Source organism: Argiope bruennichi, chromosome 4 (assembly GCF_947563725.1).
Source record: "Argiope bruennichi chromosome 4, qqArgBrue1.1, whole genome shotgun sequence".
NCBI lineage: Eukaryota > Metazoa > Arthropoda > Arachnida > Araneae > Araneidae > Argiope > Argiope bruennichi.
The window spans coordinates 1988192-2009748 of NC_079154.1; the positions used below are offsets into that span (position 1 = coordinate 1988192).

General features: G+C 26.0%; 1 protein-coding gene across 1 annotated transcript; it reads left to right on the top strand.

The window, feature by feature from the left end:
* The first annotated feature begins 657 nt into the window (after positions 1 to 657).
* On the top strand, positions 658 to 21105 carry LOC129965646 (terpene synthase-like). The gene is made up of 11 exons (XM_056079728.1): positions 658 to 827; positions 2271 to 2390; positions 2615 to 2683; positions 4654 to 4739; positions 8540 to 8703; positions 10141 to 10242; positions 15571 to 15631; positions 17496 to 17574; positions 17699 to 17801; positions 19650 to 19764; positions 20924 to 21105. Exons 2-11 carry the CDS (start codon positions 2319 to 2321, stop codon positions 20997 to 20999), a joined length of 927 nt encoding a protein of 308 aa, XP_055935703.1. The 5' UTR covers positions 658 to 827; positions 2271 to 2318; the 3' UTR covers positions 21000 to 21105.
* The last annotated feature ends 452 nt before the right edge of the window (positions 21106 to 21557 follow it).

Sequence of the window (21557 nt, forward strand, 5' to 3'; positions counted from 1 at the left end):
GAAGTAAGCTGAAATAGATAAATTAATTCAATGACACGTTACTTAAATTAGTAAATTAAGTATTAATTACAATTAATAAATTTTATATTTAATATTAAATAATAATTTTAAATTAATAATATGATTGAAATATCAGATATTTGGAACAAATATTTAAAAGTAACAATAGCAAACTTATTTGTTATTCAAAAAATCGTGGATTATGCATCTCTAAGTGAAATGACCTGGGAACAAAAGGTATGACCCAGCTTCCAGTGTTTGGGAAGTGCTGTGAAAATAAAAATAAGGGCTTTCATGCCAGTTTCTAAAGTAATATATAACATGGGATCTTACACCGAACATCATTTGATCTTGTTAAATCAGTGATGAACACTGGTACCCATATAACCATACTCTGCCCCGTAGTTTCGTTACGGCTCTGGGACTCTACAGAGCATTTAAGAATAAGCTTGAGCTGTTAATGTAATTTTGTCAACTAAGTTTTCTAATTAAAATTATCTCAATTCGACCGTTGGTATTACATTGATAATATATCGTAAATGTCCCTGCCACAGCTTCATTCTCATAAAAAAGCAGCAAAACAGTACTTGAACTTTAACCGAAGAAATAAGAAAAATAATAATAACAGTTTGACACAGTTTGGCAATAAGAACTATGTCAACAGTCATTGGGCGACGCAATGTTGCTATCGTGCGTGAAAAGCGATCGAATTTGCCGGTGTTGTGGTGATGATTCATAATATGCTTAGTATTCTTCAAAGAGTTGTAAAATTTTCTTAAAATTCCTTTTTTAATTATTTGTTTTTGATCGAAAAGATTCCGTAGCTTGTACGTATTCTTATTTTGTATTATATCTTAAAACATTTCTACAAAATAACTGCATGATAAAAATAGTTAAAATCTCCAATTTTTTAAATTCACAATGTGATTATGATCAATGATCGAGTTTTGGATTCTTCGTTATTTCTTGATGTAGAATTTAACTCTTAGTATATCAACATTTTTCACTAGTAAATGTAAAATTTTTTAAAGATTGAATTTATATTCTGTAAAGGGCTTTTTTTTCTTCTTTATTTGATAAGAGGAGGGAAATATTTCTGTGTAAAGTTAGATGTCTCTTTTTATCTATTTAATATTTTTTTCTCCCTTTTTTATCAAAAATATAATTGTTCCATCTTAAGAATTGTTTCATTTGATTGATTTTAGTTACATTCAGAATTTGATTTTAAAAGATAAAATTTGTCTTTCATCTAAAGGATTGCAAACTGTTAATTCTTAATTATTTCATTTTGTTATAATATCTTATTCACTGTGTGTGAGAGCTCTTGCATTTTGATCTGACAATATTGTTAAAGTGGTTAAAATTAGTCATTTTCTAATTTCTTATCATCCCCTTTAAAAAAAATTTCAAGGTTTGATTTTTTTTTTTTTTGTATTATTTCTAATATATTTGTTGCATGGTATGAAAGGAATATGAATAATTTCATTTCAGTTTAAACTTTGAATTGCTTTATTAAAAATATATATATAAACAATAACTTTTATGCATTAGAATGTGTAATACTATTCATCTGAAAAATGCTTTGTCTGGTGATAAAATGTTTCAATAAGACTATGTCAAAATCAACCAAATGAAATTGAGAACATTTTAGGTTAAAGTCATTGAAGAAACAAGATTTATGCTTTATTTTTAGATATATATTGCTTGCTTATCTTGGTAGCAATTCTCTTTAGCTGTGCTCATTTATTTTTATAGCAATTCTTTCTTCTTCTAACTTTCTCTAGTAATTCAAAGTCTATTTAAGAAATGAAACTTCTAAATGAAACCTTTTTCTATTTGATTTTGTTAATTTAACTATTTTTATTTAGCTATTTGATATCATAAATTGAAATAATGAATGAGTAGTGTTGTAATATTCCTTTCAGATTGCTTGCGAAGTAATTGCTCTAAATACATTATTAAAACATATTTTTGCATTATATATCTGTATTTTCTTGCTCTCATAATAAGATTCATGATTCTTATTTTTTAAAGAATGAGTGTTTTCTTTTCCATTCAGATATCAGATACTTATACATCCTAAAAAAAAAAATTTCTGTTTTAGACTTCATACAAATCTAAATATAAAATCAATTCCCTCCACATTAGATAGTTTTGTTTTTTTAATGGAAATAGTCTACAAGTTATTACTGTTCTTATTTATTCAGAATCAATGAAATTTAAAATATCTGTAGTGATTACATAAATTAATTATATGATTTTATTTCCAGATTATTGTAAAAAAAAAAAAAAATCTACACCTATTTAAATTGTTCATAATGGCATCTGGAGAAGCGAATGATGCTAACCAGTTTGAAAATTTTTCAAACTCTAAAAGTGCAATTGACAAGGTAGGTTCATGTTCATAAGTTTATGCTTGTGTATAATGAATATAAAAGTTGGAACATTTATGTATAAAGATTTGTTTGATTTATAATTGCAAATATACTTAATTACGAATATTACTTAACATTAATTGAAGTAACTTGTTATATTCTTATGTTGTAACCTCTTCATGTATTATTTTACTGTGGGTAATATTTTTCTTTTAAAAGCATAACTGAATATCTTTCAGATACTTTTACAACCCTTTAATTATATTGAACAAGTTCCTGGAAAACAAATAAGGACTAAATTAACAAAGGTAAGTCACTCATTCAAATGGAAGATATTGTATAAGCAATTTCTATAAGATTGGTAAATATCAATTTTCCATCCACCATGGTAATGAATTATAAAACTAAGATTCTTTTATGTCCATCTTCGAATATTGATTTTATTTAAATGCTTTTCAGATACGTAAAATTAAAAAAAAGATGTTTAGTCTTTAAATGTTATGTCTTTACAAAAAAGCAATTTTTAAATTGCTTTGCTTTGTAAAGACAGAATGAAAATTCAAACTTGACATTTTGTGAGTTTATTTGTTTAAAATTTCATATCAAACTATTACATATTTCCTTCAAGCAAATGAATCTTATTATGTTCTTTTCCCTCAATTTAATTAAAATTGCTACATTTGAGATTTAAAATATTTGGGTGTTATGTTTTAACACAAAGGAACATAACGGAAATATTATAATACACAAAAATATCTGAAACATTAAAAAAAAATTTAAATTAAAATATCATTTGAACTAAATGATTTTTAAAAACTGTGGGAATATAATATTTTCTTTAAGTGGCAAATTATTTTCATAAAAAAAAATTACAAGAAAATTTAATTAGACATTGTAAGTATTAACTCGGAGACAAAAGATAAAATAATTTGTAATATTTTTATTCAAAGGCAATAGTAACACAAAAAATCACAATTTTTTTCCATATATGAAAAATATCTAATTAACTATCATCAAAGCTAATTAATGCAACTAAAATCTTCCATTTGCATCATAGAAAGATTTTAATTGTGGTTATTTTCTGTCTTTTTGAGATCAAAATTTGAATTCTTATTTAATAATTTTTGTACTTTATTTATATTTGAATGCATCAGCCATATATAATACTTGAGCTTTCTCTTTCTGGAAAATGAAAGAAATCTATTTGAGGATCAATAATCAGACATACAAGATTCACTTTTAGCTATTTTGTCATGATCTATTGAGAAAATTCTTAGTTTTTAATCTTTTTCCGTCTATGAATTTAAATTCATCATCAGACTTGGATTTCTATAGTGTAAAAATTACCTTTGTATTTCTTTTATATAAATCATTCATTATATTTTTGGATAAATTTTAAAGACATTTCATTCAGTTGTTTGTATTTCTATAGTGTTTGTAATATTGCTTGTATTTTCATAGTATTTTGAAGAAAGTTCATTCAATTTTTTGTATTTCTTTAGTATTAATATAACCATTTATGCATTTTACTCTTACTATATTTACTATTGGATATGTGTCAGCAAGAAAAGGTTGAGCAGTGCATGTACACTGTTAAATAGAAAAAATTAATTATTCTGAAACTTTCACTAAAACCTCCCTTATGCTTTATAATATTATTAATCAAAAATCAAACAAAATTGGAATCTTTGTGCATAAAAAAACCTGTCTTTTCATTTTTATTTATATAAAATTTTATTAAGCTCTTTAAGAATTCAATAAGAAACTCATATTTTTATTGCTTATAGTTTTTAAAATAAAATAAAGATTCAATCTGTTCAAAGCTGTTTTGAAAATGCCATATTAGTAAATTCTTGAGGATTTCAAGAGGGAAAATGTACAAGTATTTCTAGTATAAAATTTCAAATTAAGATTGCTCATTTTTAATTTTTGCAGACCTTGCTTTTCTTTTTTTAAACATATATTTTATGTCCAACATAGTATATATATATATATATATATATATATATATATATATATATATATATATATATATATATATATATATATATATATATATATATATATATATATATATAGTATTATTGATTACTGAACTACCAGTATTCTTGATATTATTTTCTAATGCAATGTTTCACAGAAGGAATAGTCACTTTATTATATATGAATCTGAGTGTTTTACTGTGTTGTAAAGAAAGCAAAATATATAATAACTTTATAACTCATACTTTTAATTATTGAATATAAGTGTAATAAAAAAATTATAATTCCATTTCAGGCATTTAATTATTGGTTAAATATTCCATTAGACAAGTGTAATGAAATTGGAGAAATAGTCCAAATGTTACACAATGCTAGTCTTTTGTGAGTATCCTATATATTATTTCTATTGTCAATATCTTTTTTTTTTTCACTTAATTGATACAATGCTTATAGCAATGAATAAGATATTGGAAAACTTAATTTATATCAATCTTAACTTTATATTAAAAAACATTGTTTTTTTCCCCTTCCTTTTCTTATCTTTTTAAAATTTCAGTGAAAAGAACATTTTAAATAATCATATATGGAAGATCACAATCTATTTCAGCTTGTGAGAGGATGATTGGATTATGCTTTTCTAATTAGGTTTGCAAATTTGAAAATAATTTATTTTACAGACATAAACAGCTATGAAATGTACATAAGATAAATACATGTAAAATCCGATACCTCAAGACTTGAGCCTATCTTTCCAATGATCTATATGATTACTGTTAATTCTGAATAAATCTTTGGCACAACAGCACTATCTATCAGTTTTTTTAAATCTCAACAATATACATTGTGGTGTATTACCATCTACGGATAAATGAGTGTAAGGATATGAACAAACATAACCAGAGCCTTGCTTTCTCATTGCTATTTAGTTTAGCATTTTTAAACCAATGATAGCTTTTGTCTATGCAAATTCAATGTGAGTGTGACTATGATTATTATGGAGGTTTTCATTTTTCTGTTTATTAAGCTAACTTATATAAACCAAATATCATGCAATTTTTTTAAGTCTCTAAAATTTTTGTATCAATTCCTAAAAATAAAAATGAAGCCATTAAAGATGATTACATTCAGACATAAAATATTATTTATAAAGAGATCCACGTGAATAAATTGCTTTATATATATACATACATTTCCTCAGTTTTTAATATCAGCAGCCCATCAAATAACTAAATCAAGATTGAAATCTCAAATGTCTTCAGTGCTAAATTACAAATTCTCATTGCTGTTTTTATGTCATTTTTTACAATATCTGTTTTTCAACAACGTAGATTGTATTTGACATTTATATTATCTTTCAGGCTAAAATTTTTTATTTTTGATATGTTAGTTCCATTTATAGTTCTTATATAAAACACAAATACTGAATTAATATATTATTTATAATTTCTTTTTCTGTTATAATTTGGCAAAGATTTCTTTTTCCAGTTTGGTTGGTTTGGTTTCTGTTCATAAGTCAGTTTGCATTTTTATCTGAATTTCCTGCACGAAGGGTGAAATACTTAAGTGAAACAAAAGTTATAAAAGAAAAATGATAACTCTCTTGCTTTATTCAGTACAGATTAATTAACTAAAAATTTTGATGAAATAAGATTTTTATTTAACATATGCAGATTTGGATTAGATTTATTGATCACATATTTGATACATAAATTTTCTCTTTCAATATGTCTTTTTATTCAAATGTGGTATACAAGAATGTAACAAACTCTCTCTCTCTTTGTATTTGACTAGCCTCCTTTGCTGTTATTTGTTTTATCAGGATTAATGGCTGCTAAAAGTTCAAAAAAAGTATTTTATGTAACTCTTTCTTAATGACTTCCTCCGCAAAATATTTTTGACTTCAAATTTTGATAAACATATAGTTCCTACTATAAGTTTTATATCATTCTGCTCATGCTATTCATTTCCCTGATTTTATATCTATTTCTTGTAGAGATAGATGTGCACAAACATTCATCTGTGTTATTTGGAAAAATTGAATATCTATATATTTTTTCTTTTAAAGTTTCATAAAATTCCACATTTCTTGGTGAATTTTGATGAAATTTAATGTGCATATTCATTAGCATCTAAAAGGACTAAACATGCTTTAAAAAAATTTCTGTATCCTCGAAAGAGGGCTGAAACAAGATTAAAATATTTTAACTTTTTCTCTTGCAATTTTGGAACGTATTGCTGTACAGAAACTTTTAATTAAACGTTTAAATTAACTTTATAGTAGCATCAATTTCATTTTGCATATTTTTCTCTTAATTGTTAATCGATTTTTTAAAAGTTGTATAATTGTATAATTTTTTAAAAAAATAATTAATCTATTTCACTTTTAGTTACACTCTGTTGCTCATATTGATTTTGCCTATATTGAAGTTAAGTTGCTTTCTTCAAAACGTTTTCATTTTTGCTTTTATAATGTAAAATAAGCACCTACTAAATGTACACACAATAATTTACCTTTAAAAAAACTCCCTTTATACGAAAATGTTTAAAGCTAAATTATTGCATGTGTATATTAAGTATTTCTGTTTTTAAAAAGAAACTGTTTTACTTAATTTTGTCTCTTATTTTAGTTCTCTTCACATTTTAATAAATTTTATTGCCATATCATTTTTTTAGTTTGAATTCTATAAAAATGATTTCACTTGATAAGTTTGATATTTTTTTTATGTCTTATTACACTAATTTCAAAGCCACATTTTAAAAATGTGTCAGTGGAACTTTCTTCTAGCTTTTATAAATTACAGTTTTTTTCCCCCTGCTTTTTCTTAGCTTTATAGTATTTCAAATTCATGCACCCCCCCCCCACCTTCCATTTATTATCATTGTCATATTATCAGCATTAAAAATTCAAACAGTAGATTTTGAATGTCTGATTAAACATGAATGATAATTTAAATCTCGCACCTCTTAAAATAATATGGCTATAATTTCAAAATCTTTTGAAAACCAAAAATATTTTTAAAAGGAAATAAAACCATAAATATTTTTTTTTAAAGAATGTTATTTTTGTGCTCAATGGCATTCCCAATATATATGCTGTGCATCCTACTCCTTGGAAATTATTTATTACACATTATCTGTATTTTTTTTAATTTCTGGAATTATGTTTTTCATAGCATTTGATAATAAGGTATTTATGAATGTTAATATTTCAAATATTAAATAAAAAGAACTGTAAGTATCTGAGGTCAAAAAGCTTTTAAGTTGCTTTCTTTATATCTTGTTAATCTTTTAAATTAAAATTTATTTTCTAGATAAAATTTTTGTGAACCTAAAAGCTCTATGTTTTTCCAATGGTTAGTTGTATGATGTTAAGTTCTAGAATGGAAATTTTAAGCAATCTTTGCATGCATGAGCAAAACAGTGAGACTTAAATTATTTATCTAAAAGCTTTAGATTATAATCGATTAATTCTTGATAATTGGGGTTGAAAATAAATTCTTTTAGGGCATTGATTATAAAAACTGAATGACACAAAAGTATAAGTATTTTAATTTTTCTTTCATACATATTAAACAGGCAAATATAGATAAAATGTCGCAGATGCAATCCAATCTTATAAGAGCCCTTTTGAACCATCCCTCACAATGGAAGACAAATATAAAGAAAATACATTGCTTGTCTCAAATGTTGAAATTTTAAAAATATATGTTAATATTAATGAAATAAATTCTGAAATGAAAAAAATATAATTAATTTGTTATTTATGGGGAAAGAAACCTGTTCTGTGAAATTTTAATTTTCAGCAGAAATAGTAAGCAGATTTATTCAGTAGAAATAATAAATAAAAGTATCAGACATAGATAAAATTAGAAACGGTGCATTAAATTGCTATGTTAAAGCTAAATATTTATTATATAAATATTCTTGAAATATATATAAAAAGTATTTGACAGAATCTAAAACCTGGTTTAATTTATTTTTTTAAAAACATATTTAACTTTCACTTTTTAATGTATGCATCTGTAAGAATCATACACATGAATATAATTGTATGTTCTTTTATGTTTTTAATTTGAAAACCGAATACATATCCCACTTGAAATTTACTTTTAAAAAAGTATTAAATTTATGTCATTGATAGTATTTTGAAAATTAACCAGCTCTTTCAATTTATTTCTTAGAATTGATGATATAGAGGACAATTCTAAACTAAGAAGAGGAGTTCCTGTTGCACATAATATCTTTGGAATTGCTAGTACTATTAACTCTGCAAATTATGTATACTTTTTAGGACTGGAAAGAACTTTAAAACTCGGTCATTCGGAGGCCACTGCTGTTTTTACAGGTATATTCACTTTTTGTAAGATTTTTTTAAATTCATTTTGATATTTTTAAAAAAATATCATTGATGAATATGTTTACATTAGTTTCATGAATGAGTTTGAGAACCTTGTATTACTGGCATAAAGATTTATATTTAGATAGAATAATTTATTGCAGCAAAAGTGCAAAATTCACAGTGGCATCATTTTTCTTATAATCTCAAAAACGAAGGGGTCATCGATTGAATACTAAACATTATTCACCTCTTCTTTCATCTGTAGATGGCAGGTGAATCATCAGCCTCTTAAAGCATTTTTAAGTTGACCAAGCTAATGATCATATGTATAATTTTGATGATAGATCGTTAATATCGATCTGAGATAATTCGTTTTAAAAAGTTATTAGTATGATGGTTCAGTGGGATTGGCAGATTTTCACACATTTTCACTGAATTGTTTTGGGACCCATCTTAGTCATATTTTCTGAAAGTTGAGCATTTTATGTATGTTCCCACAGTTAATATATGCACATGATTTGTCAGTCATCAACTATTTAGAATCACAGCATGGATCTGCTGATTGTTGATATCTGTAGTGGATATAACCGGACATCCTTCTCTGTTTATAACTTTCTTCTATGTTCAGTTGTTTTGAACTTTTCAATTCTTTGATAAAAAACATTTCATTGTGGTAAAGTATTTTACCTTCTGTTGTTTTGTAATTTTTTTATGTCTTTCATTTCCTGCTGTCTTCAGAACACAAAATACAATACAGAAAACACTTTTCTGTTAATACAACACACAATACTGCTTTTCTTTTGTGCTAATGGAGAGTGATGCAGCCATGTTTACTTCACAATAGCACAAAAGAGTTAAGTTTAAGAGAATGGTGCCATCTTAATGGCTGGCACGAATAATACTGTAAAGCTTATCTAATAATCAGAACAAAAGTGTGAATATGTATTGATTTTTCCTCATAACATTTGTTTAGAGTTAGGTTAGCTTTAAAATTTGTTCTCTATTGATAATATACAATGAAAAGACTACCAATAGTTTTGTAGGAATACAACAAAGTTAGTTACTTATACTTGAATATGGCTTTTTTAACAAGTATTAGAAATTTTTAAATTTGTTTTTTTTTGGGGGGGGTGGATTTTGAAAGATAAGATATATTGGAGCTGCCTACGATTGCAATGTTATAAAATTTTGTTAGTTTAAAAATTAGTGATTTGGATTTAAAATGGAAATATAAAAAATGAAAAAGTGGTATCAAGCAAATATTTGTGAAAGAAATTTTGGGAATTTTCTTAGCTATAATCATTAATCTGCACGTTTGAAATTTATATTTTGCATTTTATATAAATGTTATACAAAAGGAGCAGAAATTAAATGAAAAATTGAAAACTATATAAAGAAATCTACAGTAAGATTTTTAAAAATTTTGGTTAAATTTTATTTCAGAACAATTGCTTGAACTCCATCGTGGACAAGGGATGGAAATATATTGGCGAGATAATTTCATATGTCCAACAGAGCAAGAATATAAAGAAATGGTAAAAAGAAGTAAGTGCATTCTCAAGTATTAGGAATGCTTCATTTCACTTTAATTCAGTTTTTGTGAAATCGTATTTCCTAAATTCATATACTTTTCCTTACCACGAATTAGTATTCATATACTTGTATTATGGACTCTATATAATTACAAATGTAAAATGTTTTTTTTTTTTAAATTTTAATTATATACTCAATTAGCAATCTATTCTTTGTATATCAAAACTATTTAGTATTTCTAAATAATATGACTGGAATTAGGACTATTAGAATTTGAAGTGATATGTGTCCTTTTTATAAGTTTTATTGAAATTCAAATCCATTTTATAGACATTTTTATGAATGTAATATTATAAATTTAACTGAACAAATAAAAAATAAATAAATAATTTTCAGAATTTTTTTTTTTTTATTGGTTTGCTGTAGGAACTCATATCATCATCATCATTTCAGTTATTGACCCATCCTTTAACTCTTATCAATAAAAGCCTATTAAACAAACTATGAAGCTTGTTGGGGTTGCCAGGTTATCTCTGCTAAATTCCTTCTCTTTCTGTGAAGTGTAATTGATTGAATATTTTTACAAGTGCTTTGTTTGAGACACTCTTCCAGATAGATGGGGAGGGGGGGGCAGACAGTTTTTATAAGAACACTCAAAAGATGTCTAAGCATTCATTTGCTTACTAGCTATTATCTAAACAGGGATCTCTTTTGTATAACAACCAGTTAAAAATACAGGCTGTCATTGTGGTTTTTAAGGAAGGGGGATTGGGGAGTTCTCTTATCTTTGAAAGAGAAACTAAAGCACCTGAATTATAATAATCTTAAGAATGAGCGATTTAAATGATTGCACCAAGCCTCATGCATAAAATATAGCAGTATGGTGATAAATTTTTACTGTATTATTATAACATTTAAGAAACTTCATGATTAAAGATTCTAATTCCATTTTTTTATTTCAATTATGGGATGATTCCATTTTTTTAATGCTCATGTAAAAAAAAGGATTGTATTAAAATAGTTTGCATTTAGAAAGTATGCTTTTAACTATTTTCCTTTAACCTTTAAAGAGATTATTTAATTTTCTCTTGTTATAATTGTATATTAATTCCATCACTTTTTTTCCCATTTTATTATTGTTTTTCCCAATTTTAGGATATTAAAAAAAGTTAATATATATTTTTTGTTTTATTTTTATATATGTATTTTTAGACAAAATTTTAAAAAATATTATTTTATAATTTTTTTTAATGACAAACATGCTATAATTATAATTTTAAGTTGGTGCAATTATTTAAAGAAAAATACAAATAAACAATATGTCTTAAAATTTTAAGAATGCTGTCTAAAAATAACTGGCCATATTTCGTATAGTTATCACTTAAGTTAATAATAAATATTTTTATCATAAAAATTTGTCTTTAATAATTAAAGATGCTTGCATATCTATACTTATAATAAAGCTGAATGTGTTTGGGTGTGTGTGTTGGCTCTCTGCAGGCCAGACCATTTGACCTACAGCTACCTGATTTGACACATGTGTTACGTCACAATCAAACTCCGTGAGAGGTAACTTTCTCTGTTCAGGAGTGGCAACAGAAGTAAGAGAGATTTTGAAAATATGGCGAAAGAGAAAAGCGTTTAATGTATGTGTTGTGTTTTTTTGTTTTAAATATATGTTATTCATGTTTCCTTCAGCGTTGTCTTCAATGAACAAAACTGCCTACATTTATTTTCTAAGTCATTCCTAATACAAATTACGTGTATATCTTGGAGGTTGGGAATGTGCTTCTCAGAGGGTTTTCTTTTTAATTTTTAAATTATAATTGTAATTAATTAAAAATTTTGATGTTTTACTACTATAACTTCTGAAAATATTACAGCACAAAATTGATTTTTGCATCTTATTAAAGTTTAAAAAAAAAATAATTTTTTCATTGATTGTAACGTTTTAACCTATAAATTAAATTTCTATCTTTATTGAATTATTTAAAAAACAATCTAATTATATTTTTCAACAATTTATTTTGCACAAAGTAAAATTTAAGCTGCATGCAAACATCAAAAGGGCAGGATTAGCTTTTATCAGTATGTTACCATCACATTGACAAAACTCAAATTAAGAAGGAAGTTAACTATTATTGCAAATTAAACATATTAATTATATAAAAGTCTTATTTTCAATACTGTAAAAAATGAAATATGATTTTTTTCTAAAAAAATAAATGCTAGACAAATTTTTCTATGACTTTTTAGAATATCTATATTATTAATTCAATAAATCAGTTTTATTTAAAGCAAACATGGTTTAATATATACAAGATATTGACTCTAATCAGGGCCCAGTAACTAATTTGGGACATACATCTGCTAACAAAAGTGTCTAAATGAAGTAAATAGGTATATTTTGTGTACTTTGAGCTCAATAAATGCTCTGATGAATTAGGAATTTTTAATTTTTACATAGAACCTTTTCCCGATGAACCATTTTTAACAAAAGATTCTTGAGACACTAATATTTTAAATAAAAAGAGTTGCGCTCCAATCAATTAAATCAATCAGTAAAATTGACTGATTTATGAAAATTTGAATATTATTATTCTATTAAATTGGCTATTTTAACAGCTATTTATTCATCAACAGTCTCAATGATAATACACCAGTCATTTTGCAGGATTTTTCATGAGTGATTCACCTTATTATGAAAATGTTGATTGGTCTAAAATTCAAACTTATAAATCGGTCAGATTTGACCGCTGTAGATACAAATGTTTATTTATTTATTTAAAATTTGGAGAGTCAAGAATATTTTGCAGAATAGGATTCTTTAGGACCAAAGTACTGTGTAGAAGTTATTCATAATTTTTTGAAGTGTATTTATTGACTGAAACAAAACAAAATATCATTATTGATGTCATTTAAATACTTTTGAAAAGTAAAACTAAACACTGAATTTTATGTAGTATATTTATCAATCAAAATAAAATAAAATATCATTATTGACATAATTTAAATTCTTTTGAAAGTAAAACTAAAAGCTGAATTTTATGATGAATCTAAGAATTGTTGTTGAATAATTCTTGACATATCACATAAATTATGAAAATTATTCTATACTGAACAAAAGACTTAAATGCTGAATAACTCTGTTTTCAATGCTCATATATACAGTGGTGGCCAAAAGTGTGGACATTTTTTGAAAGTGTCATGTTTTTCAGCTTTGCGTGCTTGTAGAATATATTAATTTTCACTTAAATACAAATGTTTATATATCAAATTGAAGGTACTTTAATGTAGAATTTAATAACGAAAACAGTATTACAATATCTGTATTACAAAAAAAGTTATGCTCATTTTATAAGATCTATCTTAGATTTGCATTTTTTTAAAATGATACTTACACAATCAATACTTAGTAGGATAACCCTTATTTATTAAGACAGCTTTACAGTGTCTTTTCATAGAGTAAATGAGTGTTTGGAGTTCATCTTTCGCAATCACATGGTGCCAAGAATCAATTATAGATTCAGTAAGTTTCTTTTATTGGGTGGAAGTTTTTTTCGTACAAGAATTTTCAAACGTCGCCACAAATTTTCAATTGGATTGAGATCAGGGCTGTTTCCTGGCCATGGTAATACATCTATGCCTTTATTTTGAAACCATGCTTTGCATACTTTTGCTGTGTGGCATGGAGCAGAATCCTGCTGAAAAATAAATAGTGCTTTGTTGGGGAAGAAATCCCTGATGGAAGGTATCAATTTTGGTTCCAGGACAGTTTCGATGTATTTTTTGGCATTCAGGATGCCATTAATCACTTGAATTCAGTCCATACCATCTGCAGACATACATGCCCAAATCATGGCATTTGTTGTTGTTTTTATAGTTGCTTCAATGAAGTCAGGATGAAGCGCTTCACCTACTCTACGTCTCATGTATTTTCTACCATCACTACCAACGAGCGATATTTTAGCCCATTGATTTTCTGTCCATTTAATGTGTTCTTTTGTCCACTTAACTCGTTTTTTGCGTTGCTTTTGATTTAAATATGGTTTTTTTCCTTGGAATTCTAGCTTGTAGTCCAAATCCTGATAAGCTTCTTCTTATTGTTCTTGAACTTACTGAAAAACCTGCTGCATTCATTTCGCATCTAATAGCATCTGATGAAAGTTTTCTATCTTGAAGGCATAGCCATTTAATTTTTCTATTGGCAGTAGCACTTGTGCATTTTTTTTCGGCCTTTTTTTCCACTGATTTCGTTTTTTCATAACATAAACAGAACTTTCTTACACCAGAACAAGTCACTGAACCACCAACTTGTCTTGCAATTTCAACATAAGAGAGGCCATTTTCTCTCAATATGACAATTTGGCTTCTTTTTGTAGATGTCCAATCAGTTCTTGTTGGTGACATTGTTTAAAATTAGTTTAATTTAAAAAAAGGACTTAAAATATTCAAAAACAGCAATACTCTATTTAATTGTACTAGTATGCATCATTCCGCAAAATATTTCCACAACAATAACTCTTTTACCATCCACATAATCTAAACTATAGTTACAGACATTTAATTAGTCCTCAGAACAGTGTTTGTGACTGGCTAGTATGCTTTTATTACAAAACATGTCATTATTCAAAACGATTTGTGTTTGTTTGTTCTACTAAAATGAGCGTACCTTTTTTTGTAATACATATATTGTAATACTGTTTTTGTTATTAAATTCTACATTAAATTACCTTCAATTTGATATTTAAACATTTGTATTTAAGTGAGAATTAATATATTCTACAAGCATGCAAATTTAAAAACATGAAACTTTCAAAAAATGCCCACACTTTTGGCCACCACTGTATATATATATATATATTAATGCTTGGTTTCTGTAAAAAAATATTTTTTATATTAACTGCAGTTTAATCATTTCCACTTTAATTTAAAATTGAAATTTTATGGGAGCTGACAGAAAATTAGAGACACAGTACATTTATAGCTTAAATCCTTTATAATATGAATAAATTATATGACTGTTAAAATGTGAAATTTAAAAGTATTTTAATGAGTATTTAGATTGGCGAACCAGCTGGACGCCAAAGGCAGCTAGTATATTTATATATATCTTTATAAGTAATATTTATTTATTGGTATTATGTATAGCTTATATTTTATGGTTATTTCATCCTGTATAATATAAAATGTTGTGATTTATAAATGAAAAGTTGGAAATGGCAAAAGAGAAGATTAGATGAATTAAAGAATTTAAAAGAGATGTAGTATCCTTTGAAAATGCAATCTTTGCTTAAATGCATTAATTCACCAAGACATTTACTTGTTCATTTTTTATAGAAACTGGTGGTCTCTTTGGATTAGGTGTCAAATTAATGCAGCTATTTAGTAACAATAAAAGGTAATGTTCCTGATTTTATCTGTAAAAGTAATGTCATAATTATGTAAACTCTATTGCAAAGAGCAAAAAAAAAAAAAAAAAAAAAAAAAAAGCCATATTTTGTTTTTTTTAGGTATTATTTATCATAAACTAAGTTTAAATAATACTGTTTAATAGGGAACATGTCCTAAATATATTTTAAAAAGTTGTATATTTAGGCATTTTTCATTATAAAATTTTTAATGGCAACAATAATAAATGCTGCATTCTTAAATGAATTAGTATTAAAGTTTAAATAAACTGCTCACTTTTTAAAGCATTTATTAATTTGCTCTTCAACCTTTTAGAACTCATTAAGATTTTTTAAAATTTGGAGAAGCCAACCCATTAACAATTTTGACAATTCAGTTTAAAAATTTATCATTAGAGAAGAAATGAGAACATCAAAAGTAACACCAAGCAGTCAATAAACATCATTATCTAATTGCGTAGCAATGTTTGCATAAAGCAATTCAGAAAAAAATTTCCTAAAATATGGCAAAGAATACATGAATTTGCACCACAATAATCCTTTTTGGAGAGTTCAATTATTATTTATGAGTTTTTAACCAAATATTTTACAAATATGGATTTATACACTTTGTGCTCACTTGCTATGTCACTGTATGATATCTTCTTATTTTCACAGTTGAAATTGCCTCTTAGTTGTAAACATTTTCAGTCCATTAATTTATTAAAACAAGATTCACTGTGAATTCTGAAGAAATTTCGCAAAAACATTTGAAGGCTTGTTTTGATGATTGCAAAAATAAATGGCAGAAGTGCATTGCAATCAGAGATTACTTTGATTGCATATTATTATTAGCAGAGAATATTATTATCCAATTTTGTGCTCACGATATAAATAAATAAATGGCAACATGAGTCACAGAAAAGCCTTTTGAGACTACCAATCGTTTGAAAGGCTTTGAGACCCCTCTCCAATCCCCCTTGTGAGAAAACTAAAAAGCAGGGAATTATTTGAATGTGAAATATTTTATTATTAAGGGATAGAATTTCAATCGTGCATTATCTAAAGGTGAAAATTCTTTTTAAATTTTAGGGCCTGTCAAAGTGTTAGACCTTATTTTTTTTTTGTTTTGTTTCTTCATTGTTAAACAGAAGTTTCGTTAGAAATAATTTTACTGTTCTGCTTGATAACCATGAATAAGAAATTTTTGAAAGAAAGCCTTGAAACTTTTTATGCTTTTAAAATGTGTCCCCCCCCCCAAAAAAAAGAAGTTCTTCACTCATCAATTCTTTTAGACATGCAATTTTCATGTATCGCAGTTGAATGTCAGACTTTGAAAGTCACAAAAATTTGAATCTACAAAATGTGAGAAAAAACCAAAAGTCTTTGCAACTTAGGGTTTATTATTATTATTATTATTTTTTAAGTTTAGATGGTTAGAATAAGAATTAATTTTAAAAACACTATTAATTTGAATTTATTACACACAAATGCATTCATAAAATCTTTTAAATATTTAGAATTGTTTGTAATGGAATTATTTCTATCCTTGTAAGTAAAAAATAAACCATTGCTTAAATGGGATAACACCATATTTTGTATCCTCTTTTATAGAATTTTTGTATTTTGGAAATGATTCTCTATTTTGGAATTTGGTAAAAGCTGATGGAAGTCCATTTCTTAAAAATATATGTTTTTATTTATATAAAAGTTGTAAAGTTTTATCTTTCATCTTTTCTTGGCATGTGATATAATGTTGCTACTAAAAAATGTTGCATATTCGAGTACTAATTTCATCTTGGTATTTAGAAAAAGAAGAAAAAGCTTAGTGATTCGATTTAAGAAATAGTTATTTTAATTGTATTCTTTTTTCAGTGACTTCACTAAGATCATAGCTCTTATGGGGCTTTACTTCCAGATCAGAGATGATTATGCAAATCTTCAATCCAAAGAGGTATTTGTTAAGATATTTATGCAGGATTGCATGCTCTGCATATTAGGTACCTTTTTGTTCATTCCAAATTGATTCTCTTTCTTTCCCATGATTTTTTACTTCTTACATTTTTTTTTTAATTTAGTACACCGAAAATAAAAGCTACTGTGAAGATTTGACTGAAGGAAAGTTTTCTTTCCCTGTTATTCATTCCATTAGAAGCAATCAAGGTGATCCAAGAATTATGAGTATCCTTCTTTGTTTAAACTGGGGTATCTACCAACCACAAAAGTTCCAAATTGCCTCCCCCCTCTCCACTTTCAAAAAGGAATATTTGAGATTTTATATAAGTCATCAAGACTCCAGATTGGATAATTACTTTTTAAAACATTCGTGCAAACTTCAAAAAATCATGATAAAAAATAATACTCAAAAAAATTGTGGTCTGCGTTATATGTTCGAAAAGTCTTTGGATTTTTTTTTTTCCATTTAAAAATAATTCAAAAGATGACTGAAAACTGACTTAAAAATAATTCAAAAGATGATGAAAAAATCCGAAGACTCTCTGAGCATATTCCCACAAACCGCAGTTTTTTTTTCGAGCATTACTTTTTTATTATGATTTTTTTTTAAAGTATGCACAGATTTATGTCGCATCCTGTATCTGAGTGTGCATGTGTGACGAAGGTAGAGAAAAAAATGTAAGAATTGAATGCTTATCAGTCAAAGAATTTTAATAAAAGCATTAGGTTTATTTACATATTTTAATAATTCTTCAAATATCTCATTTCAGAAATTGTTAAGTTATATAAAGTACAAAAATTTATTATGAAATTGAAAATTTGTTAGTAAATTACATTATGCTTTTGATCAAAACAGTTTTTTTTTTTTTTTTTAAGGAAGAGTTATGCAGGCCTATTCATTGTATTTCAACCTCTTATGATTCCTTTTTAATGAGAAGTCTGTTATAATGACATTCCCCCCCCCCATAATTATGGATTGTGCGCACATGTGTGTGTGTGTTTACACTCATACATATGTGTGAATTAAAATTAAAAGAAATCTTTTGTGTGTTTGCTTTATAATTTACTTGAAAACAGGTTTAATCATTTATTTAGGAAACAAAGTGAAAATGAAAAAAGGACTAGTTTTGTTATAAAAAAGGCTATATAAATTTTCTTTGATTGAAAACCAGTACAAATAAGTAATAATAAAATAGCAATTTATTATTCCTAAATAATTCCAATATAAAATAGCAATTTATATATTGGAATTATTCTTTAACTCCAATTGCAACTAAAACTAGGGCAGCATCACTTGCCTTAATTGACATTTTGCTTTGCCTGCTTGTGCTGTGAAATGTTTGATGTTTTCCTAAAGTATTTGTATATGTACTTTTTCCTATAGCTTTTTTTATTGTTATAAAAATGTTTATTATTGTTGATGGTTTTTCACAATACTTTCTGTAATTAATTTAAATTACAATGCAATGCATAATTGAAAAAAATCAAATTACATTTCAAAACATTGCTATTGTTAGATAAGGCTTTAATAAGGTAAAACTATCAGGAAATAACTGGATATCTAAGTGATACGGCTTATATGTATTTAGACTTATTAATAATTTTTTCCAGGCATTTGAAGAGGTTTTCATGATAGAACCTAAACCTACACAGTGATACAAATTTTTTCTTGTATCTTGTTATATTCATGATTATGATAAATAATATGGCTGTGACATTAAGTAGATTAACCCTTTGTTATAAATTTTTTCTCTTTCTGGGAGACATAAATACTTCTCTTCAATAAAAAAAGGGGTGGGGGAGATCTAAAATTAGATGCTAAGATTTATTTTATTTTTTTTAAGATTTTGTAACAGTGTGTGTATGTAATGCAAATTTTATATTGTAAATGATGGATTAAGTTTTAAGTAATTGCTTTAAATTAATTAATTTCAATGTTGAAAATAGAAAGATTAAAATAAAAAAGAATCATTATCAACCACAAGTTTCTCATGACGCTCAGTAGATATCCTGTGAAGTATTTGAGACTGTACTTGATTACTTGTACATATTTTCCTTAATAAATATATCTAGATATAATACGACAAAGAACAACAGATGTTGAAATCAAGAAATATGCTGTAGATCTCATGGAGAAAATGGGTTCCTTTGAATATAGTAGAAATGTACTTAAAGAATTAGATGCACAGTAAGTAATCTAATCAATTTCACTTCTTATTGTTCTCTATTTTCTATATTAGTAACAAAGTGTGGGATGATGATTTCATATTTAAAGTCAAATGACTTTTCTCAGTGCTGATAGATTCATTCAGTAACCACTTATTAATAAATAAATGGGCTGTGAAAAACTCATAAAATTGAGATGATTGCTTTTTTATTGAAAGTATTTATATATTAATCAGATTTATTTATTTTGCAAAAAAATCGTGAACTGTAAATTATTATGGATCCAGTTTTATTTTGCTATGCTTATTACTTCCACAAAATATTATTATTATTTTGTGAGAAATGAAATTCACTGGAAAATTTGTCTGAACCAGTGTTATCATCAGTATAAGATATATAAGAATTTAATTAACAGAGTCAAATCTAAATCTGAAATTCCAACTACAAGTTGATATTCATTTTAGATATTAGGCATGTAGTATTAATGTAAAATTTGAAATAAATACTTTTGAATGTATTTCCTTGTTTTAATTTGATATTATTACATTTAAAACATGCCTTATCCACTGACCCTTCCAATTCATAAAAATAAAAATTCTTATTATACTGGAGCTTTTTATCATTTGCTATAAATTTATATTGCTATATGATAATCTAATAATTTGGCTAGTCTAAGAATGCAGCTTTTATGAAGCCATTCTGGATTAACATGAAAAATGGAAACAATTGAAATGTCAAGTAATTCTATTAAAGATTTATATTGAAATCATGTTTCGGCTAATCAGTTAAGTGAAGCCAAATCTAATATTTCATAATATTTGCAGCAAAGATTTAACACAATTTAGGACATAGTCCCAGACAGAATAACTGATTATGGAAGCTACGAATGTTTAAAATAATGTATTAGAATTTTCAATATTACTTGCTATTTACAAATAGTCATTTGCATGTATGACCTTGCCAGAACCTTAGAATGTTAAATCCTCAAATCCAATGATCTAGAGGTGTCATTTCTTTTGGTTTCATTCTTTTATTTGCTGATAATTTTTTTTTCTTTCTATCTTCCATAAATATTTTTTAGTGGGGGTATGGAGTCCTTTTAGAAGTTTTTCAAATGCATCGTATTTTTTGTAATCTTTATAATCCAAATATGCATTCAGAATATTTTGCATTATTTATAGGGCAAGAATGGAGATCAACCATCTTGGGTGCAATCAGTATTTGATAGCAGTTTTAGATGAACTGAAACTATGGTAGCTTTAATTTAGTATGACTGTTTGTAAAAATACTCAGTTGTTATTTATACTGGACAGAAAAGAATTGTATTTTTCATTTTATTTATTTAATTAAATTATTTACTGATTTTTCTTGTGCCTTAATTATTATAAATCAATTCTGTGATACTTTGATTGAATAGCTTTTGATTATTGTAAACTTAGCCATGTTCATTTTTCTTATTTAAGAAACTATTAGAGAAGGTCACAAATTGAAGTTTTTTTTAAAGGAACGTTACTGACTTTTTCAAATTTTATTCTACTTATTTTTTCTCCTTAATTATCCATATTATTTGACAAATAAAATAAAAATATTACATTGCAAAACTTTTATAAATTTCTCACATGATTGTAGCAATTTAATATTAAAATATATTATATAAGGTAAACTCAATACAACTGTTACTAGAATTTTGAATCATGTTTCAAGATAAACAAATCAAAATTAGAGAAATGTACTTAATGACCATAAATTTAATTGAGGTTATTAGCTTGTGTAAATGACAATCAGACATTTTTAGCATTCAGCAGTAAAAATTTA